Source organism: Pseudorca crassidens, chromosome 2 (assembly GCF_039906515.1).
Source record: "Pseudorca crassidens isolate mPseCra1 chromosome 2, mPseCra1.hap1, whole genome shotgun sequence".
In the NCBI taxonomy this organism is placed as follows: Eukaryota; Metazoa; Chordata; class Mammalia; order Artiodactyla; family Delphinidae; genus Pseudorca; species Pseudorca crassidens.
Window position 1 is genome coordinate 11,965,667 of NC_090297.1, and position 18,603 is coordinate 11,984,269.

General features: G+C 60.1%; 1 protein-coding gene across 4 annotated transcripts in view; it reads left to right on the forward strand.

Moving 5' to 3' along the window:
* The window catches only part of PLEKHM2 (pleckstrin homology and RUN domain containing M2), a 41,853-nt gene extending 23,849 nt beyond the window's left edge, over positions 1-18,004 (forward strand). For 3 of the 4 annotated variants that reach the window (XM_067721349.1, XM_067721377.1, XM_067721367.1), the window contains 19 exons: positions 1,893-1,999; positions 2,391-2,500; positions 3,071-3,170; positions 3,719-3,806; positions 4,650-4,836; positions 6,158-6,217; positions 9,255-9,483; positions 10,972-11,817; positions 12,128-12,197; positions 12,344-12,434; positions 12,797-12,861; positions 13,195-13,283; positions 13,838-13,970; positions 14,209-14,399; positions 14,760-14,825; positions 15,568-15,727; positions 16,051-16,230; positions 16,313-16,429; positions 17,077-18,004. In XM_067721349.1, coding sequence (XP_067577450.1) covers positions 1,893-1,999; positions 2,391-2,500; positions 3,071-3,170; positions 3,719-3,806; positions 4,650-4,836; positions 6,158-6,217; positions 9,255-9,483; positions 10,972-11,817; positions 12,128-12,197; positions 12,344-12,434; positions 12,797-12,861; positions 13,195-13,283; positions 13,838-13,970; positions 14,209-14,399; positions 14,760-14,825; positions 15,568-15,727; positions 16,051-16,230; positions 16,313-16,429; positions 17,077-17,214 — 3,027 coding nt within the window. In that variant the 3' untranslated portion in view covers positions 17,215-18,004. The remainder of the gene's footprint in view (positions 1-1,892; positions 2,000-2,390; positions 2,501-3,070; positions 3,171-3,718; positions 3,807-4,649; positions 4,837-6,157; positions 6,218-9,254; positions 9,484-10,971; positions 11,818-12,127; positions 12,198-12,343; positions 12,435-12,796; positions 12,862-13,194; positions 13,284-13,837; positions 13,971-14,208; positions 14,400-14,759; positions 14,826-15,567; positions 15,728-16,050; positions 16,231-16,312; positions 16,430-17,076) is intronic. The other variant, XM_067721357.1, reaches the window with a different exon arrangement.
* Positions 18,005-18,603: the final 599 nt, after the last annotated feature.

Consider the following 18,603-nt stretch of genomic DNA (forward strand, 5'->3'; position numbering starts at 1 on the left):
GGAGGGCACACACACAGGCTGTTCCCACTGGGGGACAGGGGAGAGGAGGTCTTTACATTTATACACACTTGCATGTTGCTTAAACTTTTACAATGAGCAAATACTGCTTTCAGAATATTTATTTTTTAAGGTATCTTGACCTGAAAAAGGAGTCCTGAGTTCCAGCCATGGCTCCCTCACTTAGCTGAAAATCATAGTGAAGGACTTAACCTTTGTTGGCCTTAGTCACCTTCTCTGTTTAAAAATAAATCAGGGGGCTTCTCTGGTGGCGCAGTGGTTGAGAGTCCGCCTGCCGATGCAGGGGACGCGGGTTCATGCCCCGGTGCGGGAAGATGCCACGTACCGCGGAGCGGTTGGGCCCGTGAGCCATGGCCGCTGAGCCTGCACGTCAAGATCAGTAAAATTTTAAACTTTTCCATGTTTTTCAAGCATGGTGGGTGTGGCTACTTTTATAATCAAGAAAATAAATAAGCCTCTGTTTTCCTTCTTTAATAAGGGAGTTGTACTAGTTCTCTAAAGATCCTTCCAGTTCTAACATCTAAGAATCTCTGATCTCAGATTTACTTGGATTTTGAAATTAAAAACAAAAAAAACAAAAAATACCTGGCCCCCGACGTCATGGTTCTCAGTACTAAGCCGTGCAGGCATACCTTCAGCCACTGCAGTTTTCGTAGGCTCTTTGCTCTTTCTTTCAGTTCTAGAAACCTCTCCTCCTGGGGCTCTGTTTTGCCTGCCTCTTGGAAGGAGGGGCAGACCCTGCAGGACCGAGGCCTGTCCGGGGCCAGCAGGGCTGCTGGGCTTACTCCAGGCCACAGAGTAAGAGAAGCTATTTTTGTTGTGGGAGCTGCATTGTTGGCTTCTCGCCAAGAGCGCGTGCTTGCGGGCGTGGTCGATGTGTCCTGTCTGCTGCTGCTGTCTCTACCACTGCTTCCAGAAAAAACCTGAGAGCACGTTTCCCCAGAACCAGGAGCTTAAACCTGAGACGGGTGTACAGGGATGGGTGCTCTTTTTTGTGTGTTCTTCCCCTTCTGGACATTAGAAGGGCAGCAGCAGACCAGAGTGTGGCCCAATGAAGTGGGAAAGACTTTTCTCCCGGCGCTTCGCCTGACAGGGCCCCCTCCTCACTGTGGCTGCAGAGAACTCAGTCCTGATCTGGGCTTTCTTGGCCTTAACAGAGCTGAGCGAGCTGCCCTCACCTCCGTCAGCCTGCTGGGGTTTCCTCAGGCTGCAGCTCATCTCGCCTACTGGCCAAATCTCCTGTTTTCAGTCCAGCCTGGGAACAGTGTCCTTCTTGGTGTGGGGCTTGACCTGAGCCTGGCAAGGTACCTGGATCCTTATCCAGCCTGGCCGGCTTCCTCAGGTAAGTCCAGCGTCCCATGTCAGCCTCTGGCAAGAAGGCCGTTGGAGCAGGTGCCCACGTCCATCAGCCCTTAGTTTGTGCAGAGGGACAGCTCCAGGCCGGGCCACCGTGTGACCAACTCCAGGGGCGGGGCAGGGGGATTTACACGGGCACTGAGTGTTCATTTATATGCGTAGCACTGTAGGTAGTGCCCCTGGAGTTGTGTAGCTCGGCGGCCCTGGCTTGAAGCCTGGTACCACCGGACACCCACATCATAGACCATGAATTCCTCACCAGCATCGAGCTGTCATCGTGCCAAGCACTTACTGAGTGCCTCGTGGGGACTGGGCTCTAAGTGTCCTCCTGTGCCTCTGGAACATGCAGTATAGGATAAGCAGTTGGTGGAGGCAGTTTGAGGTCGACTCTCTGCTGGTCAACACAGATACATCCTTTGACTGGTTTTCTCAGCTCCCTTCTTGATTCCAGAACTTCCATGGCCCTCCTCTTTATTACCCATTTCTAATCTGGGGGAACTGCCTTTTTTCCCTTTCAGTTGCAGAGCTACTTTGCTGCATGTGAAGATGAGACCCCTGCCATCCGGAACCACGACAAGGTCCTGCAGCGTCTGTGTGAGCACTTGGACCACGCCCTGCTCTATGGGTAAGGAGGTGGCCTCTGGAGAGGACAGTACAGAGCAGCAGGGCAGGACCCCGAGCCCGTGAGTAGCCCTCAGAGGGAAGTCCCTAGCCTCGTCTGCCTTTTATTTCTTCTTTCCCTTAGCAGAAAACAATTTGTCTCACTCAGGTGGGCTGCAGACTGTCTGGGGTTATCCCAGTAATCCGTCTCTGAGCGGGCATGAATGACTGGGGAAAGGATTAGCGACAGATGAAATGATGGTGTGAAGGCCTGGTGGCTGCCTGGGGGTCCCGCTGGGAATCCCTTGCTTTCAGCCTTGGGCTTCCTCCTGACACGAAGGCTGGTGGACCAACTGACTGCAGCTTCCCAGGGTGGCCCCGTTTAGGTCATAGCAGCTCCTGTCCTGTTTTCTCAGACTGCAAGACCTCTCATCTGGCTACTGGGTGCTCGTGGTGCATTTCACCCGGAGAGAGGCCATCAAGCAGATCGAGGTGCTGCAGCACGTGGCCACCAACCTGGGACGCAGTGAGTAGTACCGGGGGGACTCGGCGACGGGACCAGTCCCGCCCTCCCTGTGGGCAGCTTGGGGCTCAGGTGTGACCTCAGGGTCCGCCCGGGAGGCCGAGTGCCTTGTGGTGTCCAGTGGCGGAGGCTGGTTAAAATGCCAGCGCCCTCCACGAGGCCTCTCTTCATCCCGCACATGACATTTGGCCGGAGCATTGTGGCTGTGAGGAGGGAAAGTGAGATGCTGAAGAGAGCGGGGCTCCTACCAAATCCCAGCCCGAGCACCTAGTGGGGGGGGTCTCGCCTCTCTCCCTGAGCCAGGGTCAGTGTCAGCTACAGGATCGGTGAAAAGTCCTTGCACTTCTCAACCCATCTGGAGTTTGCGACCTGCCCCGTTCATCCAAGTGTCCTGGCCAGTTACAGGCTAGGGTCTGACGGGGAAAATCAAGGTCTCAGGGTGCGGTGCTCCGTCAGGAGAGAAGGCTGCTGGGGCGCTGGCTCCCCTCCGCCATTCTTGCTGCCCTTCCCGCCCTTGCTGGGCCAAGGAAAGCCAGCACCCCTTAGTGGCTTACTCCTGCCCTTTGTCTGCAGGCCGGGCCTGGCTGTACCTGGCCCTCAACGAGAACTCCCTGGAGAGCTACCTGCGGCTGTTCCAGGAGAACCTGGGTCTCCTGCACAAGTACTACGTCAAGTGAGTGTCCGGAGCGCTGTCTCACGCCGCTCCAGGGCGACCGAGCCCCGTCCCAAAGTCTCCCGTCACACGCAGACACCGCGCTGTGGCACCCCGAGGCCTAGCCTGGTGGTGCGTGCTGAGGACACGATGATGGCCAGAGGGCCAGTGGAGCTTGCCTGTGCCGGCCCTGGCCGGGTGTGCTGGTTCCGGCCGGGCTCCTGGGAGCGGTTTGGTGCCTAGTCGGCCCCTGCCCGATCCCCCACCCAGGCCTCAGTCCTGACTGGAGGCTCAGCCTCTGCTGGGGTTGCCGTGGGAACGGGATTTAGAGCAGCTGCCAGAGCTGCTGCGGCCCCGCCCCGTATCTGAAGACACAGGCAGGGCAGTAAAGTGTCGTACGGCCCCGAAGTCAGCCGGAGAGCGCTGGAAGGGGGTGGGTGAAGACCGCATCAAGCTTGGGGTGGAGGGATGCCACATGCCTAACCTCAGCGCAGCTGGCTTGCGGGGGAGGCGGGGCCGCGCTGGTAACCAGACCCAGAACTACCCTCGCCCCTTCCCGTGTCTCGCAGGAATGCCCTGGTCTGCAGCCATGACCACCTGACCCTCTTCCTGACCTTGGTGTCTGGGCTGGAGTTCATTCGGTTCGACCTGGACCTGGTGAGACGCCACGGCTCTCGCTGCTCCTGGGGGCAGAGGGGCGGGCGGGTTGGGCACGTGGTCCCGCTCAGGGAGGCTGACGGGTGTGACTGAGTCTGAGCGCCGTCCTTTCCGTTCAGGTGAGGGAACAGCTCAGGGTCTGACCAGTGGAACGGTGTGGGGTTGAGGTGATTCTCTCTTGGCCAGAATTCCTGGTTTGGGGGACTCCTTCCTGTCTCTCTGTCCCACATTGGAGAAAAGCCGCATTGCCTGGAGCATTTTAGCACTGGAGTATTCTCCTTCGTGATCAGGACGTGAGTCGTCGTAGAGAGACGAGGCAGGTTCATCCCTGTGCCTCCCGGGATCCTGCAAGCCTCTCAGCTCCCTGCTTCCCGGCCTCCCTCACGGTCACGGTCACGGTCACGCACTGGAGAGGTGCAGGGCGGCCCAGGAGCTGCAGAAGCTCCTCTGCGGTCTTGTCAAGATGCACGCAGCCGCCCCGTCCTAATTGGGTCACCAGCCTAGGTCCCAACCCCGGCAGCACAGACCGGAAGAGGAACTTGGCTACTGAAAAGTAGTAGAAACTGGAGCAAATGAGCGACTCTAATATACAAGAGGTCAAGGAGGGTCAGAAGGCCCAGTGGGCACTGTCATCTCTGGGCCCCAAGTCCACAGCCTTACAAACCACAGCCGTTCACAGTCCTCCTTTGAACAGCTTATTTCTGGATTTAGCACCTTAAGGACATAGATTTCCAAAGAAACACCGGCCTGGGAGGGTGTGAAGGCAGATCCTTGGAAGGCCGTGCCTTTGGGTCCACCCAGGCCTCCCATCACCCAAGCCTGCCTCTCCCCTTCTCTCCCCAGGACGCCCCCTACTTAGACTTGGCCCCCTACATGCCCGACTACTACAAACCCCAGTACCTGCTGGACTTTGAAGACCGCCTCCCCAGCTCGGTCCACGGCTCGGACAGCCTCTCCCTCAACTCCTTCAACTCCGTCACCTCCACCACCCTGGAGTGGGACGACAGTGCCATCGCCCCATCTAGTGAGGGTGAGTGCCCGGGGCGGGGAGGGTCCGGCCTCTGTGGCGAAACGGATTTGGAGCCGCGTAAGCCTGGCTGAGGGGAGTCTTTCTTGGCTGGTTCTGGTCCAGTGGTGGAAATTCGGAGTTAAACGGGGCCAGTCGTTTCCCAGATCTTCATTTCCCCAGAGTCCCTGTGGTGGCTCAAAAACTGATACTGGGGGTAAAAAGCCAAAGTGAGATCTTACGAATGTTAGACCCTTTTGCAGAAACCTGTAGCCATATGCCCAGGGCCGTTCTCTGAGGTCGGGGGGATTAGCAGGGCAGCCTGGAAACTCTTCCTGACATTCCAGGGGTGAGTGCCACCCACTTCGGGGGAGTTCATCCTACCCTCGATTTTAGGTGGAAAGAGTCTATAAGCGACCCCTAGAAGGAGGAGGGAGGACCCGATGGGTCTAAAGTTTGGAGGAAGACTCGCCCCCCTTTCCCATGGGTCCATCGATTTCCGAGTCCCTCCCGTACCTGCCAGCATGTTGGAGGTGTTCACACTCATCACACTCATGCCATCAAAGACTGAAAACGTCCTCACGCCTGTAGGTCATTTGTTATCTTGGTCCAACAACTGGTTGGAACAGCCTGATTTCTTCCAAACCTTCGGCCTCCGTGTTCATCTAATAAAACTGGCTGTTTTCCCCCCCTCGTCGCCTGTGGGGACCAGAGCTCTTCATTTATGGGACCCCACCTGCAGGGAAGGGGTTCCAAGCACAAGTTCAGCCCCAGGGACTCCCTACAATTGCATTAACATTGAGACCTTGACCTTCTTCTTTCTTTATTTCTGCCTGTGCTGTGGCGCTATGTCCCAGGGAGGGACATAGACCGCTGTTAGCAAGGCCTGTGTCGCTCGTTGTAGAAGCAGGAGATGGCAGCTCAGTCTCCTTGGGTTGGGCTCAGGGGCTTTCGCCAGAAGCCGGAGGGACAGGCCTCAAGGGAGCTGCCAGATTGCCCAGGGAAAGAAGTGTCCCCTTGAGCCCACCTCATCTCAGCTGCTGGGGGTGGAGGGAAGGAAAGCAGGGACAGGAAAGGAGGTTAGGTACAGGGGAGCCATGTCCTTCTGGGGTTGGAACCGATTGCCCCCAGGTCTTTCTAGCTGGTCAGAGGCTACTGGGCCAGTACCGGAGCTGAGAAGGAGCTGGGGTCCTCAAAGTTCCCCTGATGTTGTCAGATAAAATGTAGAAAGTTTAATTTTTCCTCTCTTGTTTTCTCCCAATGTCTCCCACCCTGTTGCCCCCACCCTCCCTGCCCTTCCACTGCCTGTGTTTCTAATCTTCAGTTTTGTCCCTCATTTTTATAGATTATGATTTTGGAGATGTGTTTCCAGCAGTGCCGTCTGTACCCAGCACAGACTGGGAAGGTGGGACAGAGTCCGCTGTTACCCTCTTTTCCTGTTTTGCAACGTTTCCATACCAAGCTTGCTGCATGATTCAAAATCAGCTCATTATTTATAATAATGTCAATGATCATAATAAAGCCAAGTTTGGTGTTCTGGTAGATGGAATTCTGCAGTAGGAGAACTTGACCTTGAGTCCTAGGCCAACCCCTTCTCCCAGTGCAGGACTCCTGCCTTTATGCAGTGGCCCTGTGGAGTCACTAAGTGCCTGCGTTTCGGGGACACAGGGATCACCCTTCCTGACTCCAGTGCCAGTCGATGCACCAGATGTGCGCAGGGAAACACTGCCTTTGAACATGTGGGTTGTAGGCTCCTATTCAGGTCAGATGCGCTTCTGTATCAGAAGCATCAGGAAGCAAAGGCAGAGGGGCTCGATTCTGTTCTTAATGGCTTCCCCTCGGGTGTTTTTGAAAGAGACTGAGGTCCAAATGAGGGAAATTGCCCTGGCATGACTGAAACTCCCTCTAGGGAGATTCTCTTTGAAGTTTTAAGGCCGACTAAAATAAAATCTGTCAACCCTCCCACCCTGTCCACTAGGTGGCAGCAATGCTTGGGCATTTTTCTGCTGGTGACGCCACTTCTGGGCTCGAGAACAGTCATGAGGATTCCTGGGATCATTCCAAGCAGAGGGCATGTTTCTGAGAAGGTTAATCCTTCCTCCTTAAAGCTGAGGCCATAACCAGACCCGCCTTACTAAACAGCCTCTTGCCCTGTGGGCCACTTCCACCCAGGATGGGGGCAGGGGGGCAGCCTCTGGAGGAGGAGGTGCCGACTGGTCACCCAGAGCCGCGGGACCGCGGTTCTCCCTGCTGCTCGGAGCTGAGCCCCGTGTTGTTAGAGCCGCCATCTGATAGATGATCTTTTCCCAAGTAACGCAAGTGTGCAATAGCTTAAGTTAGAGGGAAGATATCGCATTGGGAAAAATAAATTATGTCATCTGGCCAACAGAGTACCATGGAAGAGTCCCCCGTTTTAAGTTAAGATGAGCTTGAAATCCAGAATTCCATCATAACAACATCATTTATCCTTTCAGCCTCTCTTTTCGCAGCGCACATGGGCATTGATTCCGCCCCCCTCCCCCCTAACAACTAACCTCCTCCTGACTCAGCTACCTGCTGCCTGTTGCAGTCACTTCACAAGCAGGGCCTGAGCCTCGTCTGCAGCCCTCCAGAGCTCCCTGTGGCCTGAGAACTAACAGCCCAGTCACACTGCTTGCTCGGGCCGGGCCGGGCTCCAGGGCGGGCTGAGATTGTCCCAGCAGCCATCTCCTGCTTTCCTGAGTCCCTAGAGCACTGAAGCCTCCCTGAGCCGGTTCTGGAAGCTTCCTTGGGGAGGCTTTGTCTTCTCCTCAGACCTGGAGGAGAGCAGGATTTGGAGGGCAGCTCTGGGCCCTGGGGTGGGGACTGGGGAGGCCTTCCCATGGTCCTTGGCTCATTTACATAACTGGGGGGTAGGGACTTCCCTGGCGGTCCAGTTGGTTAAGACTCTGCGCTCCCACTGCAGGGGGCACGGCACGGGTTTGATCCCCGGTCGGGGAACTAAGATCCCGCGTGCTGCTGCGCAGCACAGCCAGAAAAAAACCAGAACTGGTGGGTATCCCAGCCTTGACCCCCACCACGTCCGATGGTCTGCTTGCCCACCTCTTGGGACCCCCTCCCCAAGGGGGATGTAACCGCACATCTCGGGCTGGACCAGGAACGCGTGGGCTTGGCAGGAGGCCTCTTTCACGCTGAAGGGCAGGCTTTTCTGCGTCTGAGAACCAGGGTTCTGGCTGGGGTCCCTGGACATCTGAAGACAGTCTCATATTTCACTAGTGTCTTTCTGGCAGAGCTGGGAGTTGCTTTTTGCCCCCTCATTTGTCCTTATATTAAAAGACAGTGTACTTCTGATGATGTGCTGCGTCAGCAGACAGCTGCCCAGTGGTTTCCAAGATCCACTAAGCAGGTTGGCCCTTCCAGGTGAGGCTGAGGGTGGGAAGCATGTTTGCCACGTCTCCTCTGGCAGATAAAGGCCAGCAAGATGTGTGCGAGCTGCAGCTGGAGCGTGAACATCCTGTGTGCTTTGCCGTTAACTGTCACCCAGGCTCTTCTGCCAGCATGGGCGGCCTCCCATCTGCCACTGGATAAACACCCTATGTGCTTTCATGCTGACACTCCCTCCCCTCTGCGTCCCGTTCCAGTGACCTGGGATGGATGGTTGGAGGTGAGGGCAGCCGTTAAACCAGCTCCTCTCTAGAGGGGCTGCGTCATCTCCCGGGGGGAGCCCTGGGAGAGAGTGTGCCCAGAGAGGACCAGTAGGCAGGCTGAGGTTTGGATGAAATGGAGTTCTCAGCACCCGCCTTAAAGGGGTGCCCGGTGGGATATCGAAGGAGAAGGGCCCACAAGGCATCTGTGGCGGCGAGGGGCAGCTGCTCTGCGCACCTTTCTTTCTCTGCCCTGGGTCCTTCTTCCTGCCCCTCCCCCTCGCTCTTCACCCTTGGACCCTATCCTGGCCTTGCAGCCTCTGCACCCCTCATTTTCTCTGATCCTGGCTCTCTTCTCTCTTCCTTTGTTCCTTTGTATCTGCCACTGTGGGGGACCCTTCAGAGGGCTTTGGGTATCTCAGTCTGGTCAGGGGTGTCTGGCGCTAAAGGAGGCTCTAAGGTTAAGCTGAGAGGTGTGCAGCCCATCTTCTGAGGCATCAGGGTCACCATCCCCAAGGGTCTTAAGCCTGGAGGCTGCTTAACCTTGGAGCTCTTAACTCAAACTTGGCCACATTGTTGTGAGCTCTCGGTGGGGGGGGGGGCCCAGTGGTGGTGGTGATGGCATTCCTCCAAGTTGCTCTTAAAGCACAAATCCCGTGTCCTGTTGGCCTGGGGCTTCTACTCCTGAAACAAGGCCACCCCGATCAGATTTCCCTGAAAAGAACTCACCTGCCTCCCTCTTGAGATAAGGCATGCTTTGGGGGCCTGTGGTCCCCAGCTGGTGTCTGACGGGCTGTCTCGTGTTTCCTGTTCTCCCAGATGGAGACCTCACAGACACTGTCAGTGGCCCCCGCTCTACTGCCTCGGACCCGGCCAGCAGCAAGGCTTCCACCAAGAGTCCCACCCAGCGCCACAACCCCTTCAATGAGGACCAGGCAGAGACCGTGTCCTCCTCCGACACCACCCCTGTGCACACCGCCTCTCAGGAGAAGGGGGAGCCCCATACCCCGGACTTGCCAGACACCTGCACAGAGCTCGAGGTCATCAGGTCAGTGGGGAGGGGCCTCGAGAAGCTGGGTGAGTGTCCTGGTGTCCATCCTGTCCACTCCTAGCATCACTTTTTAGTGCACGCAGAGTAGGACCTTCTCCCCCCCGGAGGGCATTTGGACATCTTCCCGGAGACTAGGTACCTCACCCCTGCTCAGTAGTTCTTTGATCAAGAGGAAACAGAGGGCCCGAGTCTGGAAGATGGGTGACACAGGCATCAACATGGCCAGCCTCTGGGGCCGTGCCCAGACTGCTGGGGCATTTGTCTGGTCCATCCAGAAAGCACCTTCAGCCTGGACTTCGTTCCAAGGGAGTTCTTGGACATTAGAGCACAATTTCTGAGATTCGTACTAATTCTAGTTCAGCATGGCTCGCTGCAAGAAGAGCATCTTCATCGTACTGCTGGGGACGTAACAGGGAAGGAGGAGGTGGGTGGCAGGTTGGGAAACTCTTGGCCCAGAGCCTCCTCGGCTCCCTGACCTCCCTGGCTCCTGCTCTGGAGTCTCTCCACCCTGAATAAGAAGATGTGCACGTCAGACCTCCCAGAGGCTTGCCGGCCCAGGGTGGGGGAATTGCTCCCTAGTGACTGGAGCCAGGAGTCCAGCTCCCACAGGCTGGTTGGAGTCCAGAGCAGCTTGAGTGGTTCAGACCCAGGGTTGCTTAGCCAGGCCCACTTCAGCCAACTCGAACCAAGGAGTTTGAGCTCAGAAGGCTTTGATTCTTTTGAATTATCCTAATGACCCTGCACGGCAAGGAGGGTCAGCTCAGGGTCGGCTGCCCACATCCTAGGGGGAGGCTGAGTAGAGGGGGCCACTGCTCTGACCAGCCATGGCCTGTTTTTGTTCCCTAGAGCACAGCTAGCCCAGTGGTACCATCAGCTAGAACTCACAGGACCCGCTCAGGGCTTCCTCTGGCCGCTGCCGTCTGTGCCTCCCTCGTGCTGGCCCTGCCTCTGCCGGCAGTGGGAAGTACTTGGGGCCTGAGCTGCTGTCGGCCCCGGCCTCCCTGGGCTGCCTGGGACCGCTGAAGCTCTGGCTGTGCTCTCAGAGGTCCCTCGCCCAGGATCACCTCTTTTGAAAGACATTGTTTTTTAAATGATTTTTTTTTTTTTTTTTTTGGCTGCGTTGGGTCTTTGTTGCTGTGTGCGGGCTTTCTCTAGTTGCGGCGAGCGGGGGCTGCTCTTCGTTGCGGTGCACCGGCTTCTCATTACGGTGGCTTCTCTTGTTGTGGAGCACGGGCTCTAGGCCCATGGGCTTCAGTAGTTGCAGCACACGGGCTCAGTAGTTGTGGCTCGTGGGCTTAGTTGCTCCGCAGCATGTGGGATCTTCCCAGACCAGGGCTCGAACCCATGTCGCCTGCACTGGCAGGCGGATTCTTAACCACTGAGCCACCAAGGAAGTCCCAGATCACCTCTTTGGACCCAACCCATCTCGTTGCCCTCAGTACTGGGGTGCTCAGATTCAAACCTCTCCCCATCACTACCATCTAGGGTCACCAAGAAGAAGAAAACTGGCAAGAAGAAGAAGCCCAGATCGGATGAGGAAGCAAGTCCACTCCACCCGGCCTCTACCCAGCACACGTGTGCCAGGCAGGGCAGTGGTGACACCCTCGTCAGCAGCCCAGGCCCCGGGCGGGTCTCCCCAGACAAGACCCTCGCCTCCGCCGGGGAGGAGACAGAGGGGCCCGGCAGCACAGCCGAGGGCAGCGAGCGCTCAGAGCCCGGCCAGGTGGGCCTGCTTATCCCCGAGATGAAGGACACCTCCATGGAGTGCTTGGGGCAGCCCCTAAGTAAGGTCATTGATCAGCTCCACGGGCAGCTGGACCCCAGCACCTGGTGCTCCCACGTCGAGCCCCCCAACCAGTCCTTTCGGACTGGCTCTCCCGGGGACGCCCCGGAGAGGCCGCCATTTTGCGACTTTAGTGAGGGGCTTCCAGCCCCAATGGACTTCTACCGCTTTACCGTCGAGAGTCCAAGTACTGTTGCATCAGGTGGCGGCCACCATGACCCTGCAGGGCCTGGCCAACCGCTGCATGTTCCTGGTAGCCCTGCGGCTGCTGGCCAAGAAGAAGAGGGAGGAGGACGAGGGCCGGGACAGGCGCCTCGGCCCCTAGAGGACACCCCGGGGGAGACGCAGGAGCCAGAGGCCCAGGAGCTGGAGACCCAGTTGCCCCTGGTCGGTGAGGGACCTGTGCCTGAGCAGGAGCCTGGGACCCAGGAAACTCTTTGCCAACTCAAGCGAGACCAGCCCAGCCCTTGTCTGAGCAGCGCCGAGGACTCTGGGGTGGATGAGGGGCAGGGGAGCCCTTCGGAGATGAGCCACTCGGCAGAGTTCAGGTGAGCCAGTCTGTCTATGCCGCTTGCCTGAGACGCCCCTGTCGTCGATCAGGGCACGTTGGGCATCTGCCCTCCAAGTACACCAAGCACGACTCCCGGAAGACCTAGCCTGGGCTGGGAGGTAGGAGGGGGGTGCGGTCCTCCCCTCCCTCACTTTGGCTCCTGGTGGGGGGCGGAGCCGCTGCCAACATGAGACCTCGGGGTGCCTGCCTCGGCCCCGTGCATGTGTGTCGCCCATGTGCACCGGTGCGGCCCCTCGCGGCCCTGCCCGGCCTGACACCGCGCCCTCCTGCGCTCACCCCTCCCACAGGGTAGACAACAATCACTTACTCCTGCTCATGATCCACGTGTTCCGAGAAAACGAAGAGCAGCTCTTCAGAGTAAGTCCCGGGATCTCAAGAAGGAGCGAGAGCCCGCGCAGCAAGGGCGAGGCCGGATGGGCCGCCACTTCCGCTCCGAAGGGGAAGCGGGCTGTCTGGGGCAGCGCGGGGCCCCAGTGCCTGACCCCTGTGCTTCGGCCCCTCAGATGATCCGGATGAGCACGGGGCACATGGAGGGCAACCTGCAGCTGCTGTACGTGCTGCTCACAGACTGCTATGTCTACCTGCTCCGGAAAGGTGCCTGCCGCCCCCAGGCTAGGCCAGGGCAGCTGCCGAGGGCGTGGAGGATGAGGCTGACGGCTGCCCTCGTTTCCTTCCCCCCGCCCCCCGCCCTGAGTGTCATTGATCAGCACAGAGTGCTGAAGAGCACAGAGTGCTGCCCGGCATGTGGTGATGAAACAGGTTGGCAGCAGTCCCAGCTGCCCCAGCACATGAGCCTGGGGCCCCCCTCCATGAGCACCCCATGTCGTTCTCCTACCTCGCCACTTCAGATCGCAGGGCAAGGACGGGTCCTCATGGAGAAAAGGTCTTAGAAAATGGAGCAGGGGGAGGACAGAGAGGCCACTGGGGGTAATAGACATTGGGGTCTCCTCTCTCAGGGGCCACAGAGAAGCCATACCTGGTGGAAGAGGCTGTTTCTTACAATGAACTTGACTATGTGTCGGTGAGTACAGGCTCCGTGGCTGGTGTGTGCCGTAGGGCAGGGCTCCTCGGGCCGCCCCGCCTCAGACCTGCAGAGCGAGGCTGACCCCTGCCTCAGCCCCAGGGGTGGGTGCCAGCTCTTATCTCTGAGCAGCTTCTCTACCTGAGCCGGGGATAAGAAGCAGGCTTGAGCGTACCTCTTCCTCCGCTGTGCATCTGACCATCCCTCCCCACCTTGTGGTGACCTCAGAGTGCGCTGCCTCCCTCCCCAGCCCGCCCTCAACCTGGCCCCGGCTGCCCCTTCTGGCAGCTGCGGCCAAGCCCCGTGTGCATGTGAGGGTGTGGTTTCTGGCAGGTGGGCCTCGACCAGCAGACGGTGAAGCTGGTGTGCACCAACCGCAGGAAGCAGTTTCTGCTGGACACGGCGGACGTGGCCCTGGCCGAGTGAGTGACACGCCCCCTTCTGCAGGCCTGGCGAATCGGCATCTGCCACTGGCCTGGCCACGCCCTTGGGGCTGGAGGGTGGCAAGTGGGGTGCGAAGGGCAGAGAAGCAGGGAGGTGATGGGCACACTGACCGACGGGTGCCCTCAGACCCTGAGTGGCCCACAGAGAGGAAGGGGGCCGGCAGGAGTGATCCCCACAGCAGAGAAAGCGCAAGCCCGGCTGCGGGGCCTTGGGGCCACATGTGCCCCCTGTGCTTCCATACGGAAACTGTCCTGAGATCAGGTCTTTGTACAAGTCCTGCTGCTTCCCTTGAGGTCACAACCCAAGACCCCTCGGCCGCTGGGAAGGGTTAGGCCTTTCCCGGCCGCAGTTTGATGATCATGGACTGCTGCCGCGTCACTGCCCCACCCGCCACCCGGAGCTGTGGTCCCAGCCAGGTCCTCCCCGCAAGATCCTGTGACCCCTTCGGGCCGGAAGTCCCCAGGACTGTGCCATGTCCCTTTGAGGGGTGGGGGCCTCAGGCCTCTGACAGCAAACCCCACTCCGCATACAGGTTCTTCTTGGCTTCTTTGAAGTCAGCCATGATCAAGGGCTGTCGGGAACCACCCTACCCCAGCGTCCTGACTGATGCCACCATGGAGAAGCTGGCACTGGCCAAATTTGTGGCCCAGGAATCTAAGTGTGAGGTAAGCACCTGGGGAGGAGGGGGTGTCGTCCCCGAGATGACAGCCCTGGTATTAGGGTCAAGAGGTGCAAATAGGTGCAAATAACTGTCTTTAGCGTTTCTCCATCACCCACCTGGGAGGGGCTCTCCCTCCCGGCCTGTCCCCCTCCCCACTTGGGGTGTGTCCTGACCCCGCCAGCCAGCGGCCACTCCCGCTTCTGGCCCAGACCTCACCGCTCTGTCCCCTGCCCCCTCCCCAGGCGACCACTGTTTCTGTGTGCTTCTACGGGCTCGTGCACTGGCAGGACCCCCAGGATGAGTCCCTGGGCCGCATCCCCTGCCACTGCTCACCCCCTGAGGGTGCCGTCACCAAAGAAGGCATGCTGCATTACAAGGCGGGCACCTCCTACCTGGGCAAGGAACACTGGAAGACGTGCTTCGTGGTGCTCAGGTGGGAGCCCCCGCAGCTCTGGCCCGGAGGTTGGGATGGGGGACAGCGCCCTCCCCGTCAAGGGCTTTGGAGCAGATATCCCCTGGGATCCCAGATCTTCTCTGTAGAGCCAGCCACCTGGGGCCCAGGGAAGCCCAGAAGTCCCCAGGTGAAGACCGGGGCTGTCCCCAGGGCTGGGGGCACGCGCTCCCTGCTGTGCCTCTGCAGTTCTTCCTCCACCCTCCCTGCCGTAGAAGGCAGGCCCCGGGCTCCTTGGCCTCTGGGGTTCAGGCCCCAGCTTGTGGGGGTCCCTGGGATCTGTTCCACCTGGCCCCCAGTTCCTGGGACAGGCCTCACCCCTGCCACGTTGTGCCCCTGCAGCAACGGGATCCTCTACCAGTATCCCGACCGCACTGATGTCACCCCCCTGCTCTCAGTGAACATGGGGTGAGTGTCCTGGGCAGTGGGAGGGGCCGGGCAGGTGTCGGGGCCTGTGTCGCTGCCTGAAGGTCAAGGCTCCGGCTGGGCCTGAGCCTCAGGGCTCCCGTCCTCCCTGGCTTGAACTGGCTCTCCCTCCTGTCAGTTGAGCACCCCCCCTCGGCCCCACCCCCATTTAGTGCCCTGGGGTCTGCTGAGCTCTGGGTGAACAGGGAGAGGGTGGGGAAGCAAGAGGAGCTTCCTGCCTGGAAAGGATCCCAGCAGGTAGGGGAGGCGTCCCCCGATCTGATAGGGGAGGCGGTCCTTTCCCTGGGAAGCGCTTGACCTGATGGGGAGGATGGACACACACACACACACACACACACACACACACACACACACGCACACACGCACACACGCACGCATGCGTGCGCTTGGAGGAAACATCCGGCCCGTAAGGGGAACAGCAATGAATGTGCACTGATTCCGAGAGGGCGGGAGCCAGGAGCTGATTCTCAGCCCTCACCTGGGCCTGCTCAGGTATCTAGACGAACCTTGGTGATTGTGCATAAAAGGTGTTACACAGAAAAGGGGCGGGGCTGCCCAGCAGCTTTGCGCCTCTCCTTCGAGCCGGAGGGCTCTGGCCCACCTTCTGGTGTCCTCCAGCCCTCGGGACTCCGGGGCAGGCCAACCCCAGGGGCTCCGCCCGCGCCCCTCGCCCCCCTGCCCCCTTGCTCCCTTGCTCCCGTTTCACCCTCCACCTCTGGCCCAGGGGGGAGCAGTGCGGTGGCTGTCGGAGATCCAGCACCACGGACCGGCCCCACGCCTTCCAGGTCATCCTCGCCGACCGGCCCTGCCTGGAGCTGAGCGCCGGCAGCGAGGCTGAGATGGCTGACTGGATGCAGCACCTCTGCCAGGCCGTGTCCAAAGGGGTGAGGGCCTCCTGCCCCACCGCTCACCACCTCCCAACCCCACCCCGGGTCCCCAGGGTCCCTTCCCCAAGCCCATGCGAGTCATGCAGCGGCCTCTGAGGACCAAGATGGGACTTCCAGGGGCCAGCCCAGGAGTGCACCCTGGAGGTTAGGGCCGCCTGTGGCCTGACATTCCCACCATCACCCCTGTCGGCCCCTGTACTCCTGGCCTCTGGAGGGAGGGGCAGAGGGGCTGGCAGGCCCCTGACGCGGGGAGTCCTGGTGCAGACCAGCCCTGGTGAGCTCCAGCTTGCCTTTCCCCTCCGCTCTGCTGGTGCCTTCAGGTCATCCCCCAGGGGGTAACTCCCAGCCCCTGCATCCCCTGCTGCCTGGTGATCACGGATGACCGCCTCTTCACGTGCCACGAGGACTGCCAGACCAGCTTCTTCCGCTCCCTGGGCACTGCCCAGCTGGCCGACATCAGCACCGTCTCCACTGAACCGGGCAAGGAGTACTGTGTCTTGGTGAGTCGGGTGGGGGGCGATGGAGGCAGGCCCTAACGAAGGAGCGCTGTGTCTGCTCACCTGGGGCCCCCGCTCTCCCCAGGAGTTTTCCCAGGACAGCCAGCAGCCCCTCCCACCCTGGGTCATTTACCTGAGCTGCACATCTGAACTGGACCGATTCCTGTCTGCACTGAACTCCGGGTGGAAAACCATCTACCAGGTACCCGGCTGCCCAGGCCCCTGCGGAGTGGAGCCGTTCCCTAGGGAAAGGAGCCCCTGCACGGCACAGACCGAGGCAGGAGTTGGGGGCCTGGGGCAGCACCATACTAGGAGCTCTGGGGTGGACATGAACGTGTAAAACCAAAGGGGCAAGACCCTGCCTCCCAGTGAGTGTGAGGCTAAAGCTAAGCATAGAGCCCAGGAAACGCCATTCCTGACCTTCTCAGTTACCCTGAAAAAGCCGGCATTAAGTGCCTACGGTGGGGCTAGAGCTGTGCCCGGATGATGGGGGCATGGAGCGCAGCACCAGGCTGAGAGGGCCTCATCGAATGCCTGCACAGATCGCAGTCTGAGCGCGTGCTGGGCTGCCCCGCGGAAGCTCCGGACCAGCCCTGGGCGGAGTTCCACGGCCCGCCTCCCGGCCCCACCCCCAGCCCCCTCCTCCGAGAACCGGGGCCTTCCCTGGAAGGAGGCGGCTCAGGGAGCCGCACCCCGTCGGCCTGAGCCCCTCCTTGAGGAGCCCGAGATCTCAGCAGCGTGGATGTAGTTTCAGGGCAAGGTTACACCCGGTGCGGGGGAACCCCACGGCCCCTCGGCTCCCTGGGGGCTCTCGGTGCAGCCCTCAGGTTCCCTGCACGCCCCACCCAGGTGGACCTCCCCCGTAAGGCCATCCAGGAAGCCTCCAACAAGAAGAAGTTCGAGGACGCCCTGAGCCTCATCCACAGCGCCTGGCAGCGGAGCGACAGCCTGTGCCGGGGCAGAGCCTCCCGGGACCCCTGGTGCTGAGGCAGAGCTGGCGGGCGTCCTGGAGGGGCCGGAGAGGGAGGTGGGCGAGCGGCTGCTGGGGCCAGGCTCCCGCCCTCGTTCCCGGGCAGCAGAACCACCGAGTGGGGCTTGAGACAAGGTCTCCCTCCCAGGGACCCAGAACGGGTGCCCAGCACCCTGGGCCTCCTGCCCGGCAGGTGGCAACTGGGAAGTGCTGGGGGCAGAGGGTCCGAGCCCTATGGGCTCTGCAGATGCACGGCCCCCTTCCCCGGGGCCACCGCCTCACTCCACGAGGGGAGCAGGACTCAGAGGGCAGGAGCCCCTCTTCCTCCCCTGGGTCAGGGGCCCGGGCAGAGGCTTAGGCCGCCCTGGGGGCTCTAAGTGCCCGGCCATCCCTGTTCATGTTTGAACATTCACCCGGCTGGGAGGGAAGCTGGAACACCGCGGTCTCAGTGCATGTCTTCTCCTCACTAGCTCCATCCCCAAGCACACTGCTCCCTGCCTTCCAGGGCCCGGGGGGTTGCAGGGGGCCGGGATGGCCCTCCCTGGCTACCAGGAGGCCCTGCATGTCCACGGCCCCCTACCTCCCCTCCTCCAAACCTGGCAGTGCCTGTAGGACCCAGGGATCAGGCCATCTCCTTTTTGCCAGGAGCAAAGGGGAGGGAGGAGGGCTTGGAGAGGAGCAAAGCCCACCAGCCTGTGTCCCCTGCCTGGCTGGAGCCAGGTCCTTCCCAAGAGGGCCCTCTGGGGGAAGGGGTCAGGTGGCCTGGGTTTTGTTTTTTAAAATAAAATAGACATGTTATATTGCCAAGACTCGTCACTGGCCCTTTTTGACCAGGGTGGAGGTGAGGGATCTCCGGCACCTCCTCTCAGGCCACTCGGCCCTTTGTTCCTCGTTCATTCCACAAATGCTCTTCCGTCAGATGCTCTGTGCCCACACTGGGATCCAGATCACTGGCCGCTGCCCCCCAGCACTCACTGAGTGGAGGAGTTCGGGCCCTGGGAGCTTCTTGGCCGGACCTTTGCCCTCCTTCCTGTTTCCTGCAGTGGCCAGGGGAGGGCAGCCACCAGCTCGGGTCCCAGGCCGTGGCTACACTGCCAGGGCAGGGCACTCCTGCCTGCCCTGCCTCCCCCAGCTCTGGGGGCTGAGTGCCGGCCACTCGGGATCAACCCGGGAGAATCCAGGCTGTCCCCAAGACCTCTTGTTGAGCTGCTACCCCGGGGCTGGCCGGAGGGTGCCCAGCCTGCCAGGCCTAGGAGGAGCTCTGCAGCCCTCAAGCCCCTCAGCACTGCGGCCTCCAGGGCCTCACAGCTGGGAGGAAAGGGGTGGCCACCTGGAAGAAGCAGGTGTGGAGGCCACAGAGGTGGGGTTCTGGGCAGGGCGGCCCTGCCTCTGGTTCTGATTGGGAC